A 20451-nucleotide genomic window follows, 5' to 3' on the forward strand; every position below is an offset into this window, starting at 1 on the left:
CACCACAGCAGAAAGCCCAGCTGCTGAGAGACTACATAGAAACATTAACTCTCAAACCTTTGTAGCTGGGAGCCAAGATCCAGCCAAAGAGGGGAGGGGGACAGCAGCCTGCTTCATTCCAAGGTTATTATAGAGCTGGGGGGCAGGGGAGGGGAAATACCTGAGTGACGGAGAATAAGTCTTTGTTAATTGACCATTGGAACTTTATAGCATGTCAGGACTTCTCTGGACTTAATGACATGTTTGCATAAGATAGACCTACAACTTCTGCTGTGACAAGCAGAGGCCTCCGGTCTACAGATGCCGGTAAACAGGTATCTCAGGGATCAGAGGGCCGGGCTCTTAAATCACATCTCTAAATTAATCAAGCCAAGGGCCCCTGGTTTCCAGCATGCCTCAGTCAAATTGTAATTGCCCTTCTCCAAAATGGCAGTTTCTTAGTAACTGCAAAGGGCTGAATAGAGAAAGAACATTCTGAGATTTGCAAGACAAGTAAAAACAAGAGAGAAGTCTTTTACTTTTCGGAAGCCAGCCTGACTTTTCTCTCAACAAGACCACACTAAACCAGTTGGTGAGGCATGGCTATTATTAATGGAGAGGCAGCCATCAAAGCACTGATGTTCAGGGCCCAATAACCTGCCAAAGGCTTCGTGCTCATTACAATTAGCAGAGTTCACCACCCTGTCAGGCCTCTGCAGACATATTCAGACCAGCCCTGCTCAAGCCAGTTGGATTCTGAATTTTGTTTTGTTTTCCCACCTCTAGATATCAGCACAAAAGATGGCTAGAACTAAAAATGGTCAGTAGAGGAGGTGGTGCAGGGGTCAAGGGAGCACTACACTTTCAGATGGGCGCTGGTGCCCAGAACAAGGATATTCGTGTGTAGTCGGTCTGTCTACCCCTCCCTCTGTCTCTGTCTCTCTCTCCCCCTCCATCCTTCACCCCCACAACCCCCACACCCGTAGCTCAGGAACATATTGTGTAGACTAGGCTGGCCTTGAACTCAGAGATCCATCTGTCTCTGCCCCCTGAGTTATTTACTTTTGAAATGCAGGGTCTTGCTCTATGGCCCGAGTTGGGCTTGAACTCATGATCCTCCTACCTTGGCTTCTCCAGTGTTGGGGGTTTAGGCGTGTATCACTAGACCCGGGGTTCTTTATGGCTTTTTCCTTTCTTCTCCATCTTCTCCTTCTTTTGTGTGCACACACGCCCATATGTACAGGTGCACACCTCCGTGTGGAGGCCGATACTAGGTGCGTCTCCCTTGGCTGCTCTCTCCCTTCGCTTTATTTTATTTATCACTGTATGTACGATGGATGTGAGGAGTGCACACTTGCCATGGCACCGTGTCGAATTGGTTCTTGCCTTCCATATTACATGGATCCCAAGGATCGAACGCAGGTATTCAGGATAGCATGGCAAGTACTGTAACCACTGAACCACCTCACCACCCTCTCCCCTTTAGTTTTGAGGTCTCACAGATTGGGGAGCTCATCAACTGACTCAGTTAGCTGGTCAACAAAACCAAGAGGTTCTTCAGTCTCTGCCTCCCCAGGCTCTGGGCTCTGGGGATCTGAGCTCATGTCCTCATGTTTACGCAATAAGCTCTACATCCATCAGGTTGTCTCCCCAGCCTCTGCTCAACCTCTTCTGAAGCTCTCCCTACTTCTGAATTACTTTTTTTTTAAAGACATTTTTTCGGAGCTGGGGACCGAACCCAGGGCCTTGCGCTTGCTAGGCAAGTGCTCTACCACTGAGCTAAATCCCCAACCCCAAGACTTATTTTTGTTATTCTTAGTAATGTGTGTGTGTGTGTGTGTGTGTGTGTGTGTGTGTGTGTGTGTGTCTTGGGGAGGTGCAGAGTTATCCACTTAAGAGCTCAGAGCTGGACTTCCAGGCAGTCATGAGCCACCTGATATGGGTGCTAGGAACCACCCTGGGGTCCTCCGCAAGAAGAGTATGCACTCTTTATGTATTTATTTTTGTTTATATGAGTACACTGTAGCTGTCTTCAGACACACCAGAAGAGAGCATCGGATCTCATTACAGATGGTTGTGAGCCACCATGTGGTTGCTGGGAATTGAACTCAGGACATTTGGAAAAGTAGCCAGTGATCTTAACTGCTGAGCCATCTCTCTACCCCGTCAAGAGTATGCACTCTTAAACACTGAGCAGTGCCTGGCTTACTGTCTTCCCCTCTTCTGATCTTCACTCCCGTTCCAGCAGGTAGCCACTCCTCCTGTTGAAACATCTGCCTATGAAAAGTCTTATAGACTCAGGCTGGGCCTCTGGCTGCCTCCAACCAACACCACCCTCTCCCACATCTTTTCAGAGTCTGAGGAACAGATTGTTTAGGAAGAGATGATCATCTCCCCCTCAGTGCTAAAGTCCCAAAATGACTTATGAAGGGTGCACCAGGCAAAATGTTAGAAGCAAAACAGCACTAATTTCTTTGTGCTTGCCCACTGGTGCAGACAGGCAGAGCGAAGGGCTGGCTGGGCTCAGGCCTGGGAAAACCCAAACATGTAGAAGCAAAGTACCCTAATGAACATCACAGAGGATGACTGATCTGGAATTGAGCGCCTTCTACCTGCTGGGATGTCAATTTAGATCTTCTTAGGCAAATTACAGGAGATGAGCTTGGTGTCATTTATACCCCAAACGTTTAAGACACCCTTGAGCTCTGTGGCTTCAGGGGTATGAAAGCACTGTCAACTCTGACGTCATGTTTTGATTCAAAAGGGCCTCTGCCTTTTTCTTTACAGGGGACTTGGCTCTAGGGAGGTACACAAGATTCATGAGACAGACAAGGACGATGTTTTGAGCGTGTTAAATATCAGTAAATGAGACCTTCGAAAACAGTTGAAAATGGCCAGTTTTATGCTATACAATGTAGCCCAGGCTGGCTTCAGACTGGCCATATTGGTAACCATGCCCTTAGATTGCTGATCCTTCTGCCTCCTCCTGGGATTACAGATGTACACTAGCACACCCACTGGGAAGGAAACCTGGGGCTTCGTGCACGTGAGGCAAGCACTCTACACCTGAGCTTCATACATCTCCGGCCCAGGCACAGCTTTTTTTAAAAGGAGACACAGGAACTGTGACAATATCATTGATCAATGGTATTCCTAGGGTCCAACCTGAAGTCTACTCCCTTGTTCGGTTTACTAATGACAGTTGTTCTTTCAGTACCGAGTCTACACAAGGTCCCTGCTACACTGGCCTTCGGTGTGGATGCTGATGTCAGTTCAGACGTCAGATGTCCACAGGCTCCCTCCTGAGGAGCAGAGGTAAACACAGCTGAGATCCACCCCACTGGGCAGGACACCATAAAGCCCTGCACCCCACTAGCCCAGGAGGAGCAGCACAATTCAGGAATGTGTGATTTGAGCTGGTGTGTGCAGTGCTGGGCTGCCCTCACAGGGAAAGTGTGCTGGGTAGGGTTTTGTTCTTTTTAAATTGCTCAGGCATTAAATACATCCTCTTGTCAGAAAGGCTGAACTCCCAATTCGACTATCTTTTCTCTCATGTGATTTGCAAAGAAACAAAAGGGAATCACTGGAAAACCCCGGAAGCCAAAATGCTATGGTCCTGGGTTTCGAATGCTATGCAAATACCTATCTGAAAGGATCAAGCTAGGCCTATTTTTAGAAATATGTCCTAGAAAAGTATTCACACAGGTGCCCAATAAATAGATGTGTACAGAGCCTGTCACAGTCCTGTTGTAATGGAAAACAGGGTATGCACTGCCTAAATATGATGGCATACCACGGCTCTGTCAGCAGCGAATGGGCCACAGGGATGAACTGAAATAGACCGGTATGTGTAGACACAAGGACAACTTGGCTTCCATGTCAACTCTCACCATTTAAAAAGCTTTCCTCAGAGGAAGTCCAGAAAGCTTCATGCTAATCCCTCAGATGCCTTGGTTTGCTCCTGGGGTGGATCAAGCAGAAGGAAAGGCTCTCAGCACATCTGAGCAAACAAGAAACGTCTCCCTCAGGTACAGACAACACAAGAAGCTAAAGGATCAACTGTTTGTTTTCCCAGGACCAAAACGGGGCTGCTCAAGACTACTTGTAGCTCACAATGCACTCAAGTAGTAGAAAGGCTCAGGATCATCAACACTGCACAGACAAGACAGAGGGTTCATCCTCAATACAACACGGTCAATGTTCTAACCTCTACCTTCAAATCAGGACAGGGACTTCCTCACTGCCTCCTCCTTCTTCACAGAAGAACAGAACGCCATCCCCATGACAACACCAATGTCCTTGGTCACCTCCTCCCATAGCCTCCTGCTCTGGACCTGCTATGTAAAACCTACACCAGTAAAAAGCACACCCTTCCAAATCAAATCTCCTATGTTAGCAGCACATCCTAGCCACACGCTCCCTTCTCCTTGTCTGTGGGCATAAAAGCCAAACAGGAAGATGATGAACTCAATAACAACAGCCGGGTGTTCTAAGGGAAAGGGAATTCATGAGCACAACTTACATGCAGCACTCACGAGTGGAAGAAGATGGTGCCACCGCCATACTCCTTAATAAGAGCAGGCATAAGACTCAATAACATGGCCCTTTGGTTCACAAGGGCAGGCAGGTGCTGGTTAAGCTGTATATAGACATGTACTTAAAAACTCCATAGGTTTTCTGTTTCGGAATTTGAAATATGTTAAGATAACCCGAACTCAAATATAAATTACTCATGAACTACTTTCCGTGTAAAAGGGTAATGTGTTTTATTGAAAATGCTTGAGGCCAGAAGTGCTTCAAGTTAGGGCATCTCTTGGATGCCAGGCTATCATGCATCTGCTTTACTGGTTGAACATCTGTAATTCTAAAATCCCGAAGTCCTAAATTCTCTAAAATCTGGAATTTATAACATGACAATCCTTGACTGACAATACAATAAATTAGAGAATTAAGAAGTTTTGGAGGCTGGATTTACAGGTTAGCGATGTTCAACCCCAGGGACCTGTTACCGCCCACTGTTGCTGCTCTCCATGAACACATCCTCAGGCTAAGCTTGCTCCCGGGCTGTTCGCTGAAGTAGCTTTCTATCTCCCTGCTCCCACCTGCACTCTCTATGCAGAGTCCCAGGAAGAGATCGTCTTCACACAGAACTGTAGGACATTAACCTGACCGCAACACTTCTACATCCTCCCAGCTCCTACCACATACTCCATGCCAAAGATCCGACAGCCAACCAAATATTAGCCCTCTTCATTGGTTACCTTTACCAGGACTTTTGCCAGAACTAAAGGGAATCAATAACCTTCATTCCTCAACTGTAGGTCAAAGGGCTTCTGAAAGTCCTCAGGAACAGAGCAAAATGAGACTATCAACCAAGCACTAATAGATCCCTACCAGAGTGGTGCCTACAAGCCACCATCCGCAAAGGCTAACTTCTTCCAGAAAAGCACGCATTTGCCAGGCAGCCCCTGCGAAGCAGCTGACCGCCAACCAGTCTTTGCCCTTGGAAGCCCTGTGGTAAGGCAGGAATGTGGAGCCACTCTGGAGCAATGAAATCTCATTAACCGGCTTTGACCCCAGAGAGTTTTGAAATCCCCATCAAAAAAGTACTAAGCCTCAGCACCCCTGTAATGAGGACTAGGCTGAGTGTGGGCCTCGGCCTGGAAACAGGTGAAAAAGTACAGGATTGCCTAATAAGTGCGATGATCACCCCGTGCTGTGATTTAGAGCCCTGTTCTCATAGCAACTCTTTCCTGGCTAGGTGCTACAAACAAAGCAGGTCAAACCCGTCACGGTTTGAATCGGGAATGGCCCCCACAGGCTCGAGTTTTGAGTGCTTGAATCTCAGCTGATGGCACTATTGTGAGGGCTGGAGAGGGCTTTTAGGGGGTGAGGTCTGGCTGTCAAAAGTAAGTCCCTAAGAGTGGGCCTTTGGAAGGTAGACCTGGCCACAGATCCATGGGGATGTGTTTCTTGCCTGCTGTTCCTCTGGGGCTGGGATTCTGTGTCCATTCGCAGAGGCTCTCACTGTGACCTATAACTGCACACAACCTGAATCTTCAGCTCGTCCACAGTACAGGGGCTTTCTACCTCCCTCTGGCTAGGTTTCCTAAGTCCAGAGCTAACACAGAGAGAGAGACAGCTCCAGCATGATGTCAAGCTACAACAAGAAATAGGACAGTGTCCACTGGTAGCAAGATCAGAAATAGAGAGAGATCTAGGTGAGGCCTGGAGGCCAGGCAAACACTGGAGGGCCTGTGAGGGTCCCAGTGCTGAACGCTGGCTGGTGCTGGAAGAACATAAGGCTTACAACCAAGAATGGAAGGAAAATCACTGTTAAAACCTCGAGATCTTGGTTAGCAGTCATTTAAATTCTCTACCCAAGAATCCCCCTGTCCCATCAAGCTGTAAGAAGCCAATCAGATAGAAACCAAGACACGTATAAGATCTTTCTCTGCAGAAATCAAGGAGATCCTACTAGTGGCAATTTCTATAATGAACTCAATGGCTAAATGATTCACTATCAAGCATCCTAACGCCCGCACCTTTATTTTCATCCATATAGCCCAGGCTGGCCCCAAACTCACTTTGTAGCCAAAGATAACCATGGACTTCTAATCCTCTCCACAATTACTAAGATTACAGATGTTATATGCAGTGCAGCTCTCTCTCTCTCTCTCTCTCTCTCTCTCTCTCTCTCTCTCTCTCTCTCTCTCTCTGTCAGACATAGGACTTCATTGTGCCCGCTGGGCAAGGTCTGTACCCTCCAAATCACACCCTGGTCCCAGCCCCTACTATCACAGCAAGGACTTGAACACTATTCCAGATCCACAAGCAGGTCCCGAATTAGATAATCAGGCTCCTCTGACCCCTTCCAATGCTATGAGGTCACACCGAAGCCTTTGTCATCCTAGCCTCCAAGTAGCAAGCTGGTGCCCTGTGCAATTTCTTCCTCTCACCAGAGACTGCCACAGGCAGAGGTCACCCACGCAGCAGGGCTTAACAGTCTGTGCCTAGAAGAAGCAAGACTTCATTCCTGAACGCACACCTGAGGTACTCGGCACATGCTGCCAGGCTGTGTCCCATCACGTCTAGAGATGAGCTATGGAGGATTTGTGTCAAGGGCCAGCCAACAGTGTCATTCTGGCCTGCCAGTGACAAGACGGGACAGGAATGGTGGTAACGGCTGAGCCACCTCCACCCAGCCAGAAGCAAAGGACAGCAAATGGTAGTCCTAACCACCCAACACCTGAGATGAGATTCCAGAGAATTTGCTTAAACTAAAAGGGATCAGATGTGTTATTCATACCTCCACTCTACTCTGCGCCCCGCCCCCATGTCCCTACATGCCAAATCTCAGGAGAAAAGAGTCACCAGTAAGTATCTAATAGTCTCTTGGGATATAGAAGTATAACAGTTGGCAAGAAAAAAGGCTCATAATTCAGAGTCAAAGGGGCTTCATAAGTGAGGAAGGGTACTAACCCCTAACTTCTTCATATGCATTATGCATGTATGTATATATGTATGTATGTATGCATGTATTATGTGTTCTTGTATGTTCGTGGATCCAAGTGTGTATGCACCTGTGGAGGTCTGAGATTCATATCAGGAATTTCCTTGATAATTTTTCTACCGAATTCTTTGTGACTGGGTCTTTCTAACTCAGAGCTCCCCAATATAGCTAATCTCACTAGCTAGCCTACTCAGGGCTTCCTGTCTCCACCCTCCAGGGCTGGAATTGTCATGTTCACCCAGCATTTACCTGGGTTCTGAGGATCCAAACTTCTGTCCTCTAGTCCTCAACTCCGTTTGCTTGGCAAGTGCTTTACCTACTGAGAAATCTCCCCCTTGCCTGAAACTAATCTTCTGAATTAGAGCCAAGGAGACCCAGTGTGAGATGCCTACTGTGGTGTCGTCCCAAGTCCTTGTACAAATCACTGGGCCCAGATCTCCTCAGTCTTGAGATGGGGTGAGGGATGGAAGGAGGGGTAGGGAGGCTCTCTGATCCTCTGCAAGCCAAGCAACCAAACCAGTCTAATGACAGCATCACTCAAAGATGCAAAGTCAGCAGGAAAGAGACCCTCACCCACTGGTCCCCACATGGCACTCGCTTTGCCTAGTTAAGACTTGTGGGCTTAGGAAGATGGCTCATTCAGTAAAACACCTGCTTTCCGGTATAAGAACCTGGGTTTGACTCCCCTAAACCCATGTAAAACAGCCAGCATGATGTTGTATGCTTGCAATCCCAGAGCTGAAAAGGCACAGACATGCTAACCAGCCAGCCTAGCCTATTTGCTCAGCTCAAGGTTGCAGTGACAGACCTTTCGAAGAAGAAAAGGAGAAGGAAGGGGACAAAGACTGAAAGGCTCCTATGGACTAGCACAGAAGTTGACCTCTAGCATCCACACACTCCTAGACACAGACACACAAATGCACACACACACACACACACACACACACACACACACACTTACTTCTGGTTGAGACTAACAAAGGTTGTTAAAGAGTAATCCTCATGGGGACATTTGTCACAGCTGTCTTAAGGCATGAATACAGCCATCAAGCAAGTGAGACTAATGTCTTCTTTCCAATGCTGCTGGTTTTAACGCAGGTACAGAAGAGCTCAACCGCTCTCCTGGTACCCAGATGTTTCTGCCATTAGGCTGGCTACTTTTATCACTACACCAAGCCTAACATTTGTTCCTAACATGCCAGGGCCTCAGTTCTTGGGTCAGACCCAAGAGATGTTGAAAAGCGTTAATGATTTCTAGGCGCCAGTTGGTGGTGGCGGGATAGCCGTCAGATCAAGCCCTTCAGCATCCTTGCTGAGCAATCATGGAGAAGACTCACGACCTCCTGTAGCCATTTACCTGGGAGGCTCTTTTATTACTGCCACAATCCCTGAGACATGGGGCTTCCTGCTAATTTTCCTTCGCTGTAAACGGCTGAAAAGTAATGGTGTCAGTTTTAATGAGGATCAAGCGAGGCTCCTAAAAGGACCTTGTAAATGAAGAGTGATCCCCTCACACACAACAGTGACCCGCTGTTTTATCCCACAACGCAAGAGTATCACTTAAACTGGACTGCTTTGTGGCTTTTACATGGGCGTGCAGGAGTGGAGCGCTCGGTCTTGATGCTTCCTACCAACACCCGAACCGCACAGAGACAGTGCGGCAAGACCCAGACCTTCCGTTTGTTGGCAACCGTTTCTGGTTTTCTGAGACCCTGTTACCACATAGCAAAGTACAGCCTTTGGGCTCCAGGGCCACCAGGAGTTTGTTGCCTAAGCCTGAATCTTTTCTGTTTCTACTTGCCAAGATGTTCAGAATGACTGCCAACCCTGTAAGTCTTGTAGAGGCTCTTCGGGGCTGACTCACTTCTTGTTTTATTAGAAGTTCTCCAAAGCATGCTGAGGTTTTCAGAGAGAGAGAGAGAGAGAGAGAGAGAGAGAATTTCACACCTCTGTCTTTACTGAAAATGTCTTATATTCCACCGACTTTTGACTATTTATAAGGAAGGCTAGAGACTTAAAAAGAAACCCCTGGCGCTGTGCTTTAATGGATATCCCCAAGCAACATTGTGTCATTGTTGGCCTGGGTTGAGCTGGGCGATCTCCCAAACTTGTGACATAATCAGGCCTCTCTCTGCATTACTCCATACACTCTGTGCTCCCTCCGCATCACACCACTGAATCATATGCTCTTTTCAGCAAGACTCATTGCCAGGGGATTAACATTAGACAGCCCGATTCCATTATTCAGCAGGCCCATTCAAATCCCAGCCCTAAACTCTAAGAGAGATTTCAGAGCTTTCACAGGATGAGCTGCCAGAGAGCTCAAAGGGGAGGTGGGGCATGGGGGCTTTTGAATGTTTAACACAACAACTCAAGCTAAAACCTGCTGTAAGCAAGACCCTGGGGCGACAGCAGCCCTGCCTTGACTCCCCAATTCTTGGAATGGCCCCAGCCATGAATAATTTGTAGACCTGCGTTAGGCTACAGTCCCAAAGGAACTCCTACAGAACAATTTTTTTTCTCCATAATAAATTACTTAATTTTACATTTAAGTATTCAGAACTTTTAGCCCCAAATCTGGCATTCTTAATGCAAACAGTTCGTGTCAGATTTGGTCCGGGCAAGCCTGAAGTAAATCCCAAGTCATGTGCTCTTTGATGAATGGATTTAGAGTCATTTGTGACAAAAGAAATCCTCTCACACGTCACTCCTCTGTGTGTGTGTGCATGTTTACTAAAATATCTGAGTCCAGCATACCACAAATATCTCTATAAGAAACAGGACCAGAGCCAGGCCTGATGACGCAGGTCTCAAGAGGAGAGCTACCACTCAGGATGCTGAGGCAGAAAGAAAATGGAATCATGGACCTTGCAACAGAGCAAGTTCAAGGTCAGCCCAGCCTGGACAACTTAACAAGATTTCATCTCAATTAATAATATACATTTTTTCTAATGTCTGGAAGATGGCTCAATGATAAAGTACTTGCCTAATTTCAGCCCTCAGTATTTGAGGATAGGAAAGTGGGGGACACAAACCAGGTACAGGGGCAGGCAGACCAGGAGTGTTCAAGATCATCCTCAACTACACCAAGAGTTCAAGGCTAGCCTGGGCTACATAAGACTCTGTCTCAAAAAAAAAAAAAAAGTAAATAAAAGAAGGCTCTGACACTTTTTACAACTGACACTTTTTACAAATAGTTATAGGATAAATATTATACCATGCCCTATCAAATTTCACTCTAAGGCTTCTGAATAACTCATACTCTTGGCATTGAATATTTACACCCATATGTAAGTTAAAGGCTGTGTGCTGTACTTTGTAAGGCAACTTTTTTGAGTGTAACCTCACTTAACCAGACAGTAAAATCAATATGACTTTCTGTCTAACTTTTAGTTAACCTAAATCTTCAATTCAACCAATGTCTGAGGTTTGGCTAATCCTGTATTGAGAGAGGTTTTTATTGGTTCTTAGGAAATTCAAGAATTTGCAGAATTTCCCTTCAGCTTACAGCTTACAAAGGAGACTGGAATATCCATTAGGTAAGATAATACCCAGGGCCATGCACGCAGAGGAAATGATGTAGCAGAGTCTGTATTTACAGTGGGTGGATCCATTTACGTCACCTTGTCACCCGTGAGAAATCAAAACGGATTGATCCCTCAGTCATCAATCTGTGCACTGAAGAGTAACCCAAAGAAATGACCAAGGACAGAGAAGACGCCAAGTGTCGCTCTGCCTGACAAGTCAGAGCAGGGGACTGGCTGGGGACTCACGTCAGTAACCATGTGGCAAACACTATCGACAGGACCTAGAATCAACTAGAAGACAAACCTCTGGGCAAGTTTGTGCAGGAGTTTCTAGATTAAGTTAGTTCTAGATTAATCTAGGGTAGGTGGGGAGACTCACCCTAAAAGTGGGTACCCCATTAAGTATACTGTACAAGGAGAGAAGAATGGGCTAGGTGGTTGTATCCATCTGTTTCCTGACGTGCAGACACAATGTGACCAGGTGCCTTGCTCCTGTCCCCATGCCTTGCCCACCATGGAGGACTCAAAGTGGGAGCCCAAATGAACCCTTCCTTCTATAAGTTGCATCTGTTAAGCATTCTGTGCAACAATGAGAAACATAACCTGGAGCAACCAATCGGATCTCTTCAGTAGTCATGACACAGGCTTATGATAACCAGTAAAACTTGGGAAGAAATGTCCCTTTCTGGAACTACAGGCTGTGTAAAAGGTGGGAAATGAAAATGACCTATTTATGTGTACGCTGTGACAAAAACATATTGGTGAGTCTCAGACACAGATGGTTCCCTTTGCTCAGAGAAATATCTTCCAGGAATAGGCGCTGAACTACCCAAGGACCATTTCTGATATTGACTTTTTACTTCCAGCCAGACACAGGCTCAATCATTATATTAAGAGCACACGTTGCTCTTCCAGAGGACTTGAGTTCCGTTCCAGCATCCACATTGGTGGTCCACAACTGCCTGGATCGCTAGCTCCAGCAAATCCAACCCCCTCTTCTGCCCACTAGAAGCACCTGCACTCACTTGCACATATCCACACAGACAAACATAATTAAAAGTTTCCCTGCACACACTAAGATCATTCAAAGTAATCTCAGCTTCCAGAATGATCTGTTTTATCCCACATCCACCTGATAAATAATGCTTAGGGACCAGGAAAATCTCCTCCAAGCCCATAAAACCTGGCTACCCAGGAAACAGAACACAGTCATATGACAGATGGGACCTTCTCAGATGACAGCTTATGGACACAGAAAGGAGACAAGCCGATTCTCCTTAAGTGTGAGGAAAAGAAATACCCTCACTGCTGTGGTTCTAAAGGAGCCAAGCCAGGAGGTGAACTCACCAACAACATCAAGGTGGTAGGTGTGGTTGATGGACCCGTATTCATTCTCCACCAGGCAGGTGTAATTGCCTTTGTCTGATGGGACCACACTTTCCATAATAAGGCTCCAGTGCTGGTTTCGTACCTGAAAGAGTCAAAGGAAAGATGGTTTTTTATCACAGACTGAGTCCCAGATGTGCACAGTATGAAGGACGCTGGATGGATCTGAGTCAAGCTCATGGGCAGAACTTGTTCAGCTTGCACATAGCCTGGGTTCAATGCCCAGGAAGTTATGGGAAGCGGAGAATGAAAAAGACTTGTAAACTGCCCCATAATTAATATTCAGAAAGTTTTCCCTAGAACAGGCCGACAAGCTGGTATTCAGGAGCCTGTAAATGCGTGTCCTTGTCTTGGATTTGTGGTTCCACTAGGAGAACCTACATAGCCAAGAGGTCCAATCAGTAAACCTCACGATGTCATACCTCACTGGTAGGTGAACTGCTTAGGCCATCCTCCCACCTGGAGCCGGCAGTCCCCAGAGCACCATGGAATCACCTAGAGCCAACACTCGAGGTCACTGGCTGCATGCCCCACCTTCGGCCTTAGCTAATATAATTCCCCCAAGAAGCCCTTGGGTCAGATCTATTATTGTTCCTAGGGCTGTTTGTTTCATTCTCTGGGCCCCCAGATATGTCGAAAGTATGTTTCCACTGGGACCATGGGTCTGCCCCTCCCCCTCCCTGATGGGGGAGATAAACTAATGGCACATGTTCCTGGTATTCCCAGAATTCCAGACATGGGAGCAAGGACTCCAAGTTACATATCTGTTTGTTTGTAAATGTCTTGAGACTTTCCAAAAATAAGAAGTGCGCGTAAAACTAAAGCTATTATGACTCCCACCCACAGCCTGTCAGCTCACGTGAGGTTCTAATGTTCTCGTCTTGGGAGAACCTAAAGGAGGCAGTGAGGAAAGGTACCACATGGCCATGCCCTTCTAAGAACAAAGGGTAGGGCCGCTGTCCCAGGATGCACCTGAAAACGGGGCAATCGTATGCTGTAGCTGTAACCTCTGAGTGGAGCTGAGATCAAAGCCAAGATCACTGTTCCCACTAGGATGACTCGTGGTACTACTGGGGTGAGGGCCGGAACCTTCTTAACAGCACAAGCAGAGGGTTCGAAATGAGGCGGGGCTGTTGCCTTGCTTAGATGCCACTGACCCCGACCATTGCACAATCCTGGAGTTGCCTCTGAGTCCAGCACAGGAAGGAAAACTGACTCACAAGCCAAATAGGTGGGGAGAAGGAATGAATCTGAGGGCTTCAGCCTGGTAACAGAGAAGGTCTGTGTTCCACTCACAAGACTCTCATCGGTCCCCTTTCAGGACCTGCAAGACCCCCTGAGAAAAAGCCGTGCAATACGAGGGTCCTAATTGGGGAGGCCCTGCCAATTCCAGGGGAACCTATCAAATTCCAGTCCCAGGGTGCTACTTGGAGATGTCACTCTGAGAGGTGGGGGAGGCAGTGACAGGCTGGCTCCTCTGCAGAACTCAAGGCAGATGGAGACACAAGGGTACCCTCTGTATCCCAGGCTCTCAGAATGTTCAGAACTGGTTCTCTACCAGCCAGTCACATGGACGGTACTTTAGGGATGCAGCCCACAAGCTCCAGAGTCCACGCTTCGTAATCCATCCCTGAGCCCTGCTGTAAATATTCAGTTCTTTGAGCCCCTGCTCAAATGTCATGCCTGTGAGCCTTTAATCGTGGCAGCGCCTCACTCTGGACCCCATCCAAACTGTCAATGTCTTTCTTGTGCCTGGATTCAGACTCTGGCACATGGCATATTCCAAATGGACTTGCCCCACGAACTGCTAAGTGTAGTGACGTTGGCTGCCCAAGGCATCAGATCTTGGCTTGGGGCAGCACAGCCCAGCACCCCATCTCAGAATACATGATCAGCTAAGAGTTTCCTGGGGCCTATGGAATTCTAAGAAAGAGTCCCAGATATTAACGTCTTAGAGACACACTACAAATATCAACAAGTTAACCTGGACAAAATGCTTTTGCAACAAGAAGCACACATACTAAAGTAGTTATTTCCACCCCTTTCTAGAACCCCGTTACTCAATAGTTCCGGCCTTCTAGAACCTTGCGACTCCCTCAATCATCTCCTACATGCAGTGCCATTCATATTTTCCCCCTGACACCTCTGCTCCCAGCTGAATTCCTTAACACATCACGAGACCCAAATATTAAAGGTACGGCATTTTTCCAGAGGGATGCTCTTAGAAACTAAGCTGCCAATAGCAGGGCTTGCTTGGATGCTGTGTAGAGGAGGGACTGCTGAAACAACTACAATAGCATCTTCGTAAGAAATGGCAGCCATGGGCACTGAGTTTGGAAATTTATTAAACTCGGTGTTTGCGCTCCAAGCTTCTCTGTGACCTGAAGCGGGCACCGTGCAGAAAGCGCGTGAAATGCGCTGTGCCCTTCAGTGCGCCCCGAGTGTCTCAGAGCTGCGGGACCTCGACTGTTTTGCCGTTTAGGCCAAATGCATGTACATTGTTTCTGTACATGGGCTATAAATACCTCCCCCCAAATCTAAGAAGCTGCTCATCCTCATTAGCAATCAAGGGGATGCAAATTAAAACAATAATGAGACACTTGCTCGCCGGCTGATTAACACAAATCAGGAAGATGGGTGTCACTTCAGAACGCGGTGAGCGAGTAGAAGGGAACACAGACACCAAAGGCGAGCAGCGACGTAAAACCAGAGAAACTAGTCTGAGGAACAAGGTAGTGGCACCCACTAAGACTAATGACACTTTGCTTGCTGGTGCTGTTTAACTAACTGTGTCCTGCTTCTTCTGGGTATCCTGTCCACGGAAAATAACCAGGCAAGCCCATCGGCGAGTTTGAGGTTCAGTGAGAGACCTTGTCTCAGTCCGTAAGATAGAAAGTGACTGAGGGGGGGCACTTGTCAGCCTTTGGCATCCAAACACGTGCGTACACATGAACATGTACATACACACGAACACATGCATACACATGAACACGTGTGTGCACACAAACACATGAATACACATGAACACGTGCATACACATGAACACGTGTGTGCACACAAACACATGCATACACATGAACACATGTGTACACATGAACATGTACATATACATGAACACATGCATATATATGAACACATGTGTGCACATTAACACGTGCATACACATGAACACGTGCATACACATGAACATGTGTGTGCACACAAACACATGCATACACATGAACACGTGTGTGCACACAAACACGTGTGTACACACAAACATGTAGATGCATGAACTGAAAGAGAACGTCTCCTCAGCCGTCTGCTGGGCCCTAAATCCTGCTCTGGGGTATGTTCCTCTTCTGGGTCTCTCTAGCTGACCCAGAACAAAAGGCCAAGGACGGGAGGAGCCCTGCACCAAGCAACTCGTCTTTTCATTCCTGCCCACAGCCAAATTTGTGTGGAATTCATCGTCATTTTCCACCTGCCAAGGAACAGAACTGGCGAGCAGAGCTCCAAAACTATGTTCACCAAGGTCTTTCTCGAAATAACATTTCAGCTTTGAAACAAACCAGACTGAAGCTAAGCCCTGAGCTCTTTAACTTGGAACCCAAAAAGCAGACTCCACAAATGTTCCACACCCCACCTATTCCAAGACAGAAGGCGGCCCAGACAGGTTTTTGGGTTGCTTTGTTTTTGTGGGGTTTTTTTTTGTTTGTTTTGTTTTCAGTGTTTTGTTTTGTTTTGTTTCTAGACTTCTTCTGCTATCCCGAACCTCTCTAAATGCCTGTGAAAGCCTTGGTTATGTTCAAGTAACAACGGGAAATAAAGATTTAACTTCTGTAGACTCAAAAGGTATCACCAAAAAGTCAAAGGTCGAAGGCCCCAACTGTCACCTGGATGTTTGGCTTCCTCATTGCAAAACAACAAAATATTCAAAGATTTCCAAATACCCAGGTGTTCGCTGACAAGCAGAATAAACAGCCAGAAGCTGAACCCCAAGCCAGCTCGAAGGAAGTCTCCATGTGACAACAGATGCCCTCTAACTTCCTAGCAATAAAAACCCCATAGTCCCGGCTTCAGAAAGGTCATCTATAAATACATCCGTGGCTGAGAAGATATACGAAATCTCACTATTCCATCCCCGAGCCCCACTTCCAGAAGGCTCCTAGGGGTGCCCAACCACTCCTTCTGAACGCACTTGTATACAAGTCTCACACGTGTGTGGAAGGACTCACATTCAGCCGCCTGTCATTACCCAGATGTGAAGGCAAACACTTGTTAATGCTTAAACCGGCATCGACGGGTAGCAGTTTGCTTTACAGCGGGGTTGTTCAGAGAACTGTACCATCAGACCTTCTACCACAGTGGTTATAGACCTGCTGGTGTGACCTCTTTGGGGGTCAAGCACCCCTTTCACAGGGGTCACCTAAGACCATTCGCTAGGATTCACAGCAGTAGCAAATTTTCAGTTATGAAGTAGCAAGGGAAATAACTTTATGGTTGTGGGTCACCACAACATGAGGAACTGTATTAAATGGCTACAGCTTTAGGAAGGTTGAAATCTACAACCGCAAGTGGAAACTGAATCTCTTTACTCAGATCAGTAAACAACCGCTGACTCTCTAAGGAGATGTCTTATACCACAAAATGCAAGGTTGCCTGAACAACAAGCTGGGCGGCAGCAGGCCGTTCAGCACCTTCTGAACTCAGCTCTCCTTGAATGCTGGCCTTCAAGCCATACGACCCAGTAATTCCACTAACTGTGTACCCCAAAAACCTGAGAGCAAGGACTCAGACACATTCAAATTATAACGAAAGGTGCTGGCTACAGCCATTGGACGCAATAATGATCAATAATAAAAATAAGTTTTGATTCATACTGTAACATAGAGCCTGAATAGATTAAGTAAAATACACTGGCATAAAAGGCAAACATCCTAGGATGCCATTTGCAGGAGGTACAAAAAAAAATTTAAAGACAAAGAATGAATTAGACTTGAGAACCTCAAGTGCTGGGGGACAGGTTATTTTTTTAATGGGTGCAGACATTTTATTTAGAGTATCAAAAAAGTTTTGGAGGTTTAAAAAAATGGTCAAACAAGATGGTATTCTAGGACAGGTTTTGGTGGGTTTTATTTTGTTTTGTTTTTAACTTTCATAACCCAGAGAGGTGACAGAAGTTGGAAGAGCAAATGAACACCCCCACACCCCCCCACACCCCCACTCACACATGCACACACACACACACACACACACACACACACACACACACACACACACATGACTGGGGTGCAGAATGCCAAATGTCTTTTAAGCTGAAACAAAGCTGAGCCCCCTTTTAAAATTTTAATTATTTTTATTTTTAATCATGTGTACTATGTAAGAAAGATATGCACATGTAGATGCAGGTACCCTCAGAGGTACACCAGATCTCTGGGTGCCGACACCTGAACCCAGAGCCTCTGCTTGACCAATACACGTTCTTAGCCACCAAGCCATCCCTCCAGCTCCAGTTTTGGTCTCATTTCTTAATTCTCGATGTTTTCCCCTTCAGTGGTCCCAAGCACAAGTCATTCCAGAGCATGCTGGGGTGTGGTGGCCAAGGGCCACAAAGCCATAAACAAGTCAGAAGTGCTGGAGGGACTAGGCTAGCCATCAAAGCCCTGTGTGGGCTCCAGAATGACAGGTTTATGAAGAAACAAGAAAAGTCACACAAATAACCAATGTTCCTTTATGGAAACTTCCAGGTCTCAGGCTTTCTGGAAAAAACATACCATGGAAAACTTGACACCTTGCTTCATTAAGAGGCAAACAAACAGAAATCAGAAGAGTTGGGGGTTGGGACCTGGCAGGCCCTCTCTGTGGCGATTGAGTTAGGTAAGTCTCTTCAGTAAGGTATCTGTCTTACGACATGGAATTACCTCCAAGACAGATAGCTTAAGGGTGATCCCTAGGACCCATCTGGTGAAAGGAGAAAACCAACTCCCTCCCAAAGGTTGTCCTCTGGCCTCCACATGATACAAGACACACACACACACACACACACACACACACACAGACAAATAAACTAAGCTTTTATTTTTGGTTTTTTAAAGTAGGTCTCTCCTTTCCGGTACTGAGACCAAAACCGGTACTGATGCAAAACAACAGCTTGTACACAGCACCTCAGGTCAAAAGTCTGCAGGTACATTTTCTTTAGGAGTTCACTTAGCAATGAAGAGAATATCAAAAGGAAAACCACACAGAGACCAAGATACCTAACCTTGTGCTGTTAAGGCCCAGGGGGAAGCCTAAAAATAGAGTGGTTTCAGGCAGGCAGCTATACCAGGAAGGGAGACCCAAGCCCAGGAGATGGCAATAGTTGGGGGACCTCCCACCCTTCACAACCTAGGAACCCTGGGAGGGTTTAATGCACCTTCAGCAAGAAGTATGCTTTAGGGCACACATTTGCCAAGCTGACAGCTATGACTTTCCTAATTCCCAGAAAGCCCTGGGGCTCCACGGAATTTCTAAATTTCCAGTATCGCCACAATGAACGTCCTACCAGGGTCGACTTAATTCCCCTGATGTGAAAATCTCTGTTGCACAATCATTTGCATTGGACAGGTCACCTCAGGGGCCACCAGGACAACAGCTTCCTTCTGCATGCACTAGGGAAAGATTAGGAGAGCACCGAGGCCAGGGCCACACAAACCAGTTTTTCCTTTCATCCTTTTTATCCTCTTTCCTTTATTTTCTGGGGAGTGGGTCCACCTATGCATGTGTGCGTATGTGTGGAGGTCAGAGGCCAAATTTGGGTATCTCCCTCTCTACCTTATTTTTTTGAGACAGGATCTCTCACCAAACCTGACTTGGCAAGACTAGCTGGCCATTGAATTCCAGCCCTGGGATCACAGGACACCCTGTGACATCTGGGTTCTAGTCTTTGACTCGGGTCCTCATCTCTCTCTAGGCTTATTTCTCAAGCATGGAAATGTCCTTTTGAGTTAGGATTTTACCCCTATCCATCCAAATTCCTTTCTTCTTCCCTCTAGGAACAGCTCCAACACGAATTAGCAAAGACTCCCAAGGTTGGGTGGGAGGGTGTTTCTGTGGTTAAGAACATTTGCTGCTCTTGCAGAAGCCCCAGCACCCACATGGTGTAATTCCAGTTCCAGGGTTCGAACATTTTCTTCTGACCTCTGAGGACACCAGGCACACATGTGTGCATAAATACACATGCAGGCGATACTCATACACATAAAACAAACAGATAAATCTTTAAAAAAAAAATAAGACAGCCTGGACATGTGTCCTCATAGGCTACAGCCATCTTCCGGGGTCCTCCTGGGTGCTCTTAATTAGCACAACGTTGTCACGGGTAATTAAAGCTACCTGCACCTGTTAAAAATCAAGGGCATTCCCTCATTAAGCCCTGTGTCTAACAGCTCCGAAATCGTAATCACTCATTCACATTTGCAAAATGTTCCTTATCCATAATAATGATGTACGGCCCATTTATTTTAAGACCAGGAGTCTCTGGAGACTCCCGGGCTCGCTTGGTACCTGCTTAAGAGTTGTCTGCCTGAGCAGAATTAGTTAACTACCAGGGTCCTGACCACCATTCTCCCAGTAAAATTGTACGTAAGCAAATCGTTGAAACTGCATCGATTCTGTGAGTTCCCCCGCAAGCCAGAGTGGTCGGCCAGTCTGGGGGCCAGCATTTAAGGGGTGTGACCCTCCCTTTCTAAGCTGCAATACCTGATGAAATCTTTGTCTATTTGTTCCTTTTATTTATTTTAGAGTCCACTTTCCAATGCCACTGTCCTGTTTCTAACGACATGGAGAAGTCGCAGTGGAGGACTGAAGAGTGCCCGTGTCTGAGGTCCAGCAAGCCTGCCCTTCTTTGCTTTGACACTCAACTTCCCCAACCTAGATAAAGACTTACAGGTTGGCCCCATCCTCTTCTGGGTTCAGGGCTCTACGTGTTAATTTTTTAAAGGTTAAAAGCAGGGGTAAAAAATTACTATAGAAACAAATGATCCTTTTAAAGATGAAAGCCTGCTCAGCCAGTGCCAGGTATCT

At 46.6% G+C, this 20451-nt stretch overlaps 1 protein-coding gene across 25 annotated transcripts in view; it reads right to left on the minus strand.

Moving 5' to 3' along the window:
- Fgfr2 (fibroblast growth factor receptor 2) overlaps positions 1-20451 on the minus strand; it is a 105212-nt gene that overhangs the window by 44651 nt on the left and 40110 nt on the right. For all 25 annotated transcript variants that reach the window (NM_001109896.1, NM_001109895.1, NM_001109894.1 and 22 more), the window contains one exon: positions 12367-12490. In NM_001109896.1, coding sequence (NP_001103366.1) covers positions 12367-12490 — 124 coding nt within the window. The remainder of the gene's footprint in view (positions 1-12366; positions 12491-20451) is intronic.

The sequence above is a fragment of the Rattus norvegicus genome, chromosome 1, assembly GCF_036323735.1.
Source record: "Rattus norvegicus strain BN/NHsdMcwi chromosome 1, GRCr8, whole genome shotgun sequence".
Taxonomy (NCBI): domain Eukaryota; kingdom Metazoa; phylum Chordata; class Mammalia; order Rodentia; family Muridae; genus Rattus; species Rattus norvegicus.